Below are 8,397 nucleotides of genomic sequence, written 5' to 3'. Positions count from 1 at the left end.
CACCTCAGGAAACCTCGCTTATGACCACCACACCACATTGTGTGATGTCATGGGCAAGTCACATTTCGGTTCACCATCTCGATTCAAAAGAGCATCTGGTGTCCAAATGAAGACTACTGCCTCCTCACCAGGAACCCTCATGCTGAGTTGGGAGACAATATCTCAAGAGGCATCTAAACTGGCACAGTTGCAACTCACCATGCAATAGTGGGTGAAACCAAGTAAAACTGGGAAATGATATCTTCAGAGGTGTCCATATCACCTCTGATTTTTGGACCCATTGTGCCAAAAATCAGGTGAATTGGGGCCCATCATCCAAAGTGGATGAAGATTGCCACCTGCACCTCAGGAACTCTTGTGCCGAGTTTGGTGATGATATTTTGAGAGACAGTGTGCCGAGACCTTGTGCCGAGTTTGGTGGTGATATTTTGAGAGACAGCTTAGCCCTCTGAGGCCCAAGGCAAGTGTACTCGGCTGTCCCCACCTGCTCTCCAGAGGCCTGGTTGTTATCAGAAGTAGGCTGCCTTCTGCCTTGGAAATTTCATCAAGTCATTTTGGCTTATAGAAACATTCTCTGTGGATTTAACCAATCCATTTTGGAAGCCAACTAAATGGATGGTCATCACCATGTCATCTAACAGTGAATTCATGAATTCACATGTGCTGGGCTGCCCTGTCATTTTCTATTTGCAACACATGTCATAATAATCTCCTGATACCTGAACTGAGAGTCTTGACATCTGCCCTAGGTTACGGCATTCACCTGGATCCCAGGCCATGACACCCTGGTATCATTCCAACATTCCTCAGTTGAAAATAGAGACATTTTCACCGGAGGAACGTTGGAAGGTATATGGTTTGTGTGTTGTTGGTGTACATGTGATTTAAAATCGGAAACTTGATTTTAAAAAATTATTATTAACACCAGCAGGGCTGTAAAACCTGGTGGTGTTGTTGTTAAGTTATCTTGCGATTAATGTTAACTGAATATGCACAAAACAAAACATAAAAAACTAAAGTGACACCACAACACCCCTGTCAGCCAAACAACCACTGCACAAGACACTTGCTTTCCTTAGCGAAATGAGTGAGAAGCTATTTCTGGTTAAACGGAATGCACCACTCATACATGGCAACTCCATGTTGCCTCTTCTCTCAAGATAGGGGCAGCTTTAAAAACAAACAAAAACAGTTCGTTAATCACATTTCAATGGCATAGAAAATAAGAATATAGGTGTCTCTTTTGGCTCCTGGGAGGCTGAGCATCTGTTGAAAGGCCAGTGAGTTGGTTCACAAAGCAAAGGGCAGGGACGGAATATGGTTGCTGGTCTAGAATAATGGGTTAGGGACGCTGGTAGCACTGTGGTCTAAACCACTGAGCCTCTTGGGCCTGCTGACCAGAAGGTCAACGGTTTAAATCCATGCGATGGGGTGAACTCCTGTTGCTCTGTCCCCGCTCCTGCCAACCTAGCAGTTCGAAAGCACGCCAGCACAAGTAAATAAATAGGTACTGCTATGGCAGCAAGGTCAACAGAGTTTCCATGCACTCTGGTTTCCGCTTTGGTGTTCTGTTGCACCAGAAGCGGTTTAGTCATGGTGGCCACATGACCCAGAAAGCTGTCTGTGGACAAACGCCAGTTCCCACGGCCTGAAGCGAGATGAGCACATCACCCCCATAGTCGTCCAGGGGTCCTTTACTTTCACCTAGAATAACGGCTTCAGGCAGGAGGCAGGAGGGCTCTGACAGAGTCCTGGAGTCCATCCACCTTCTTCCCAAAGCCTAGTAAACACTAACTAGGCTTTAGGAAGGAGCCCTCATGCCTTCTTCCCAAATCCACTGTTGCTCCAGGAGCTGTTTCCGTAGCCCCCATCCACTGGCTGGGGGAAATTGGGACGCCCTGTGATCAAGTCAGAAGCTGTTATGGTTTTAGGAGTTTTGTCACTGTCTCATACTTGGAGGTGAAACAAAATTTAAAAATTCCTTCCAGTAGCACCTTAGAGACCAACTAAGAAAGCAATCCTCAGCATTTCCTGGTTATAGGAGCATCCATTCTTTTACTGGAGTCTCTTGGGGGAAAATACTGGTTTTAAGGGATAGTTTCAAGAGTCATTATCAGGAGTGCTTTGGACACCCTGCCAATACATGGAGATCTTCAGTGCTGAAAGGGCATGTCATAATCCATCTGCTGCTTGCAGTAGATGAAGTGCACATAATTATACAAACTCATATCTGAAGCATATGTGGTAACCCATGATAATTAGGTCTGATTATTATAAATGTCCAGTTTTTGCACCGCACTGTTTTCATTATGTAAATTTGATTTAATGAAATGGTTGCAGGTTTAGAACTTCAGGCTTGTTTAATGGTTGTGGGGGTGTGAGATGATCAGTATAAATACCAGCATCTCACAGGAGGAGAGCATCACACTCACCTGCCAGACTCCTATCATCACAGCTGAAGCCAAGGTAAGCAGCTCTCCTTACAAGCTTCCATGCAGCCTTTTGTTGGGTGATGTGCATCTTTACAGCAGTTCTTTTATCATGGGTAGTTCTTCAAAATTGTGGGTTTGGTGATAGAATGTATTGCAGTGCAGAAGTAGAAACAAGTATATCTGTATTCTGAAGGATCCTGAAATGATGAGCTGTTTTGGTTTTCCCTCAGAACTTTTGAATTCCATCATGACCACCCTGCTTGAAGCCAATGCTAAATTCGCCGTTAACCTTTTCAAAGTGTTGACCACTGAGCACCCATGCGACAACCTCGTGTTCTCCCCTGCGAACCTCACCGCAGGCCTGGGCCTACTCGCTTATGCATCTGGCTGTGAACAAGCAGCTCAGATCGAGAAGGTGGGTCTAACCAAGCAGTAGACATGCAGCCTTCAAACTGGGCTCATCGTTAGCAGATACCTTTCCATCACTGGTCATATTTGATACAAGTTGAGAAAAAGAATGACCTCACTGTGGCTTGATCCAGTAATAAGCCCAGTCAATGTCTCTGCACAAAATCCCATAAATGTGCAGAGATCAAAGAATATTGCATCACTAGGCATGGAGTAGAAATTTGGTTGAATGGAATGGAAATCTTCCAAATGGAATCTTCCAAATTTGTAGTTTTCAGAACAATGTATGAGCCAAAAACAGCTCTTTTTTGATAGATTTGTACTTACCTGTACTTATTTTGTAAAAGTAATATTTTAAAAAAATCATATATTAGGGGGAAATGTGCATAAAAATGAAGATATTAGTGAAAGTAGCATAACACATGCATTATATTGGGGAAATTGCTTGCAGAAATGTGTACATTAGTAAAAGAAAATGCATCTAAAAATGGGTTTATTAGGATAATTTCACACTAAAATGCTTGTGATTAAAAAAATAGTAAACTTTTGGAGAACTAAATTTAAGATTCGATTCCTTCAGTTCTCATCTTATATGAGATTTGTTGCTATCAGCTCAAGGCAGAACCATTGATTGCCTAAAGTCTGTTTCAAAGATTAGTATGCAGGAAGATATCCATCCTGCCAATGTCACATATGATCTAAGAGTCATGTGAATCGTCCCTAATATACATATCAGGATAATAAGTGCTGCTGTTATCATATTGCCTGTGCAACTGGAGCAATGTTCCAATTTCATTCAAGGTCCTGCATTGGGATGAAGTGAAAGAGTCTGACAAACCCAGAAGCAGGAGCCTGGGACATTCAACAACCAGACTAAGAAGGGTATGTAGAAGAACGCTTGGATAAAGGTGTATTCCTCCCCTGCCCATAGAACCCAGCTTGCATATTAGTATTATCTCCTGTTATCTCAGCATCAAATCCATGCCTGTTGGGAAGAAATATATCTGAAGGAAGAACAGAGGCAGTGAGCAGTCAATCAATGAAAGCGCAAATGTCATTTTCACAAATACATTTGAAACAAAATATTCAGATGTGAAGTTAACTGCCCCTCTTTAAGTTGAATGGGGAATACAGCCTGCAATTATTTGTGGTATATTTGTGGCTTCTCATTTGTGGTATCAGTGCAACATTGGGAAAACTATACAGTTCTATGAGTCTACTTGTGGATACATACATTTTGTAACTTCATTGCAGGCACAAGAAAAAGTTGAAACCTGCCCCAGACCAAGACCCCGTCCTGAGCCAACCAAGCCTGAAGCAACTTGCCCCAGACCAAGACCCCGTCCTGAGCCAACCAAGCCTGAACCAACTTGCCCCAAACCAAGACCCCGTCCTGAGCCAACCAGGCCTGAGCCAACTTGCCCCAAACCAAGACCCCGCCCTGAACCAGAGCAACCTAAACCTTGTGACAAGAGAAGAGTCATTCACCGCCCAGCTCCTTGCCCTGAACCTGAGCCTGAGCCACGTTGTCCTACACGCGTAAGTTGTGAAACATCTGGAGAGTTTCATCTAGATGATTTTTTCTTTTTTTTTAAATTTAGGGGGCTGTCTCTAAGCATTCTACATGATACCACACAACTTGTGATAAAATTGACAGGAAAGTAGGGATGAAACCGCTAAATTCTTGCTTAGATGTGAAGTTCACTGGGTGATGTTGAGTCAGTCACCATCAACCCCCATCTAACGTTGCTGTGAGCATAAAATTGAGTAAATCACAAGAAAGTTGTGCTGGGCTGCCTGCAGGGATTCAGATGTGATAAATGTTTACTTCAGAGTAGGCATTCCTGAGTTCAACATAACTTTCAAGTAAGCATTCCTGCCTGAGATAAGGGTATAGATTTTCTTTCTCACAAGGCAAACCCTTAATAAGCAGCCAGGTGTCATGAGAATTAACCTTCTATTTTGAATCCTTAGGATGTTCCCTGCTACGAGTGTGAGGAGCCTGAAGGAATCCATACAGCATTCAGCAAAATCCTTGCGACTCTTAATGAGCCCAGCAGCAACTATACCCTGAGCTTTGCCAACAAGCTCTATGGAAACAAGGACATTGCCTTCATCCAGGTAATGCTAATTTTGGCTCCTATGGGTGCTTCACTGTACTGTAAGAACCAAGTGCACATTGCAACCTGCAATTGACTGTATCCTACCATAAATGGATTCATCATCTACTGGTGTCTGTCAAAGCTGTACCTCATTCCCAGGCCATCAGAGGAAATGATAACAATTACTTGCTCTACAAAGTGCTTTACCTACAAAATCCAGTGATGGTGGTGGTGGTTGCTGTTGCTTTTATTATTATTATTATTTATTATATTTATACCCCGCTCATTGGGAGGAATTGGGAGGAACTGAATTTTTGAGGGCATTAGGCAACAATTGGAAAATTCCCAAATGAGAAAGGTGATTATGGATAATATATGGATCCAATGTTTTCTTGTTCTGTTCAGAAATTCCTTTACTGTGCTCTGAAACTGTACTTGACTGAAGTGGAGAACGCTGATCTGCATGATGCCCCAGAGGAAGTGAGGAGACTCATCAACCTTTGGGTCGAGGTCCAGACACATGGTAAGACCACAGCACACTCCAATGACTTCTTGATATAACTTTCATGACAGGGAGGTCATGATTTTTATTCTGCAAACCAGGAACCAATTAAATCTTACTGAACCAACAATCAGTCAAGAGCCCATTGTGGGATAGCCTCTACTCTCTTCCAAACCAGAGGAAAGGTCAGATTATCAAAATAAATGAAACTGGTGCCCATAATATTTTGTTTATTAAAACATTTAAATACCTCCATTTGGCTGCAAAGGACCACTCAGGGTATAATTAAGTACTTCATCTATCAAGTTGCTTAATTTATCTTCTATAAATAGTGAGTTAGAAGTTTTATGCTAACTCATACAGTGTAATATTATAACTAAAATCTGAATATATATATTTTTTATTTTTAAGAAAACCTACTATATCCATTTTTTTCCTAGGTAAGATCAAGGACCTTCTCCCCAAGGACAGCTTTGACTGCCTTGCTCAGCTCCTGCTGGTGAATGCTCTCTACTTCAAAGGACAATGGGAAGTGAAATTTGACAAAGAGCTCACAGAAGAAGCTCCCTTTTACCCTCATCATGCAGATGAGGTGGGTTAGAAACATATTCCTAGCTTCCTTGCTTCTTTTGTGCAGAGACGATGTACCTTGTAACTTCCAGACTACATGTTTAGTGTTGGAGTTGAGTTGCCCCAATGAGGTCTTGATGGAGGTCACTTGAAACACTTGGTGCAAGGAAGGCTCTGCAATGCTGGATGGTCATCACCCCTTTTAGCTAAAGATGATGGCCCAAAACTAGAGTTAGCCGTCCTAGAGCCCCACTGCTAACAATGGGGTTTAACTTGGCCACTTCATACCAGTCCAATTGATTTCAATTTAGTAGGATGGTTGCTGAAATTACAAAAGAGAAGAATCTGCTGTCTCCCTTTTCTTTTTCTCTGGGAGGTGTTTTTGGTTTGGTTTTTTTCATTTTGCAATGCCGAATCTCATGCTCTCAAAGAAAGAAAGAAAGAAAGAAAGAAAGAAAGAAAGAAAGAAAGAAAGAAAGAAAGAACTTCCCAAAGAAAACTAAGTTCCTTCTCTCTTTTTAAATATTTCCTTTTTTCCTTTTCTTCACAGAAGGAATGCCACAGTGTACAGCTGATGCACAGGAAGGGTGTCTACAATGCAGGGACAATTGACCTATGCAACGTTCAAGTCCAAGTTGTTGAGATCCCCTACAAGAACAATGAACTGACCTTCGTTCTACTGCTGCCAGTAGACTGCAGTGCAGAAGCTCTTGAACAGGTAAATGGTCTTTCCATTCCTATGATACTGTCCATGGCCTTATTCATCTCTGGCCCTCGATTTCAATAATACTGGTGTGGAAAAAGTCTGTTGATACATTTTTCTTATTGTATTCTCCATTGTTTTGATTCAATCTGGGATTGGAATGATATCACTATAACTTCTATGTGTTCCTCTAGCTGGAAGATGGACTTAGCCACGAGCATCTGCTTGACCTGTCCTGTCATCTGAAGGCCACTGAGGTGGATTTGGCCATTCCCAAGTTCAGCTCAGAGAAGAGCATTGAAGCCAACGAATACCTGAATCTGCCGGATCTGACTGACCACGAAAAGGCTGATTTCTCTGGAGCAACCACAACAGAAGGCGTGGCTCTGACTCAGCTTGTCCATGATGCTGCTATCGAGATTGATGAGGAGGGTGGTGAAGAACCAGAGCCAGTCCCTTGCCCCAAGGATAGGCGTCCACGTCGGGAACCTGTGGAGATTTGGGCTGACCATCCTTTCCTCTATTACATCGTGCACAATTGCACCCAGAGTATCATTGCTCTCGGTAGATTTGCTAAGCCAGAATAAGAGAAGAGTTCTGATGCATGGAACAAGATCAATGGAAAACGGATATGGAAGATGTTTTATAGAAAAAACCCTAGTATTCTTCCCTCTCTGCCTCATATTTTGTAATGTTGATCATTGCAGATATTTGGTCCAAGAGAACTTTCATTTGGTGGTGGGCCTAATTTTCATGGTATGATCATGATGTTTTAGAGGATTGCTGTCCTACCTGTCTGCAATTCTTTCTCTGCCTATTTTACAACTTTTTGAGGAAAATCTTGCCTCCTGAGTGCTGAATATTGTCCTAGTTCTTAAACAGAAATCTAGGTAAACAGAACAGCTGATAAAACAGAAATGTCTATATTCTGAATGGAAGAGAGCTTCTTTCCCTTAAGGTCTTGCATGAAGCGCAATATTCAGGGCGTGCAGTTTTCCGTGCTACTATAGCACTGTGATGGAAGAAGCTGCCCTTCTTTGGGCTACAGTTGACAGCAGAATGGAGCCTGGAGGCAGGAATATGTCACTACTCTGGAATCTGCTTCCTGATGAATGTTTTCCTGTTGATTCCTGTTGCAATCCTGTCTGAATAACCGAAACACATTTGTATGCCTTCTGCTGAATTACTTTCCCTGAAGTCAGCATGAGGATTCCAGCCTACATCTACTTACCTTTGAGTAAGCTCTGCTGAATTCAGTGGGACTTACTTTTGAGTAGACACATATAGCATTGCAGGACAAAGAGTAAACTGTAGTCTGGCTCCTCAAACTGATCCCCCCCCATGATGTCTGTGAGACTATACTCTTTCTTTGAAACCTATGAAACCCTGTTGCATCTTTTTTTCTGAACTGCACAATATCTCAATAAACAAAGCATTTAATAACATTGTTGTTTTGTCGTTTTCACTTATGTGAGGTGTATTGTAGTGTATGGGTTCTCAAGAGCTGTGATTAAAAGTCTTCCCAAGGTACTCAGACAACAGTTTTTTTAAGCCTCACCTAGTGTTCTAAAGCCAAACTCTAAGATAGGAATCCCCCATTCACATCCAAAAACTGAGACACAGGAATACAGCTAGAAATACACACAAACGTAGCCACGCAAACAACCCTCAGTTCTGCTC

At 42.3% G+C, this 8,397-nt stretch overlaps 1 protein-coding gene across 2 annotated transcripts; it reads left to right on the top strand.

Annotated features, from left to right (window-relative positions):
* Positions 1-2,416: 2,416 nt before the first annotated feature.
* LOC309373756 (serpin B3-like) lies at positions 2,417-8,160 on the top strand. Of its 2 annotated transcripts, none has more exons than XM_081918251.1 (9): positions 2,417-2,466; positions 2,663-2,847; positions 3,642-3,722; positions 4,095-4,379; positions 4,815-4,961; positions 5,348-5,465; positions 5,885-6,036; positions 6,568-6,732; positions 6,912-8,160. In XM_081918251.1, exons 2-9 carry the CDS (start codon positions 2,680-2,682, stop codon positions 7,302-7,304), a joined length of 1,509 nt encoding a protein of 502 aa, XP_081774377.1. In that variant the 5' UTR covers positions 2,417-2,466; positions 2,663-2,679; the 3' UTR covers positions 7,305-8,160. The 2 variants fall into 2 exon arrangements, with proteins under 2 accessions (XP_081774377.1, XP_081774376.1); XM_081918250.1 differs by having other exon boundaries at positions 6,565-6,732.
* The last annotated feature ends 237 nt before the right edge of the window (positions 8,161-8,397 follow it).

The sequence above is a fragment of the Podarcis melisellensis genome, assembly GCF_964234715.1.
Source record: "Podarcis melisellensis genome assembly, chromosome: 7".
In the NCBI taxonomy this organism is placed as follows: Eukaryota; Metazoa; Chordata; class Lepidosauria; order Squamata; family Lacertidae; genus Podarcis; species Podarcis melisellensis.
The sequence above is the reverse complement of the archived record's forward strand: the minus strand, read 5'-3'. Positions and strand labels throughout refer to the sequence as shown.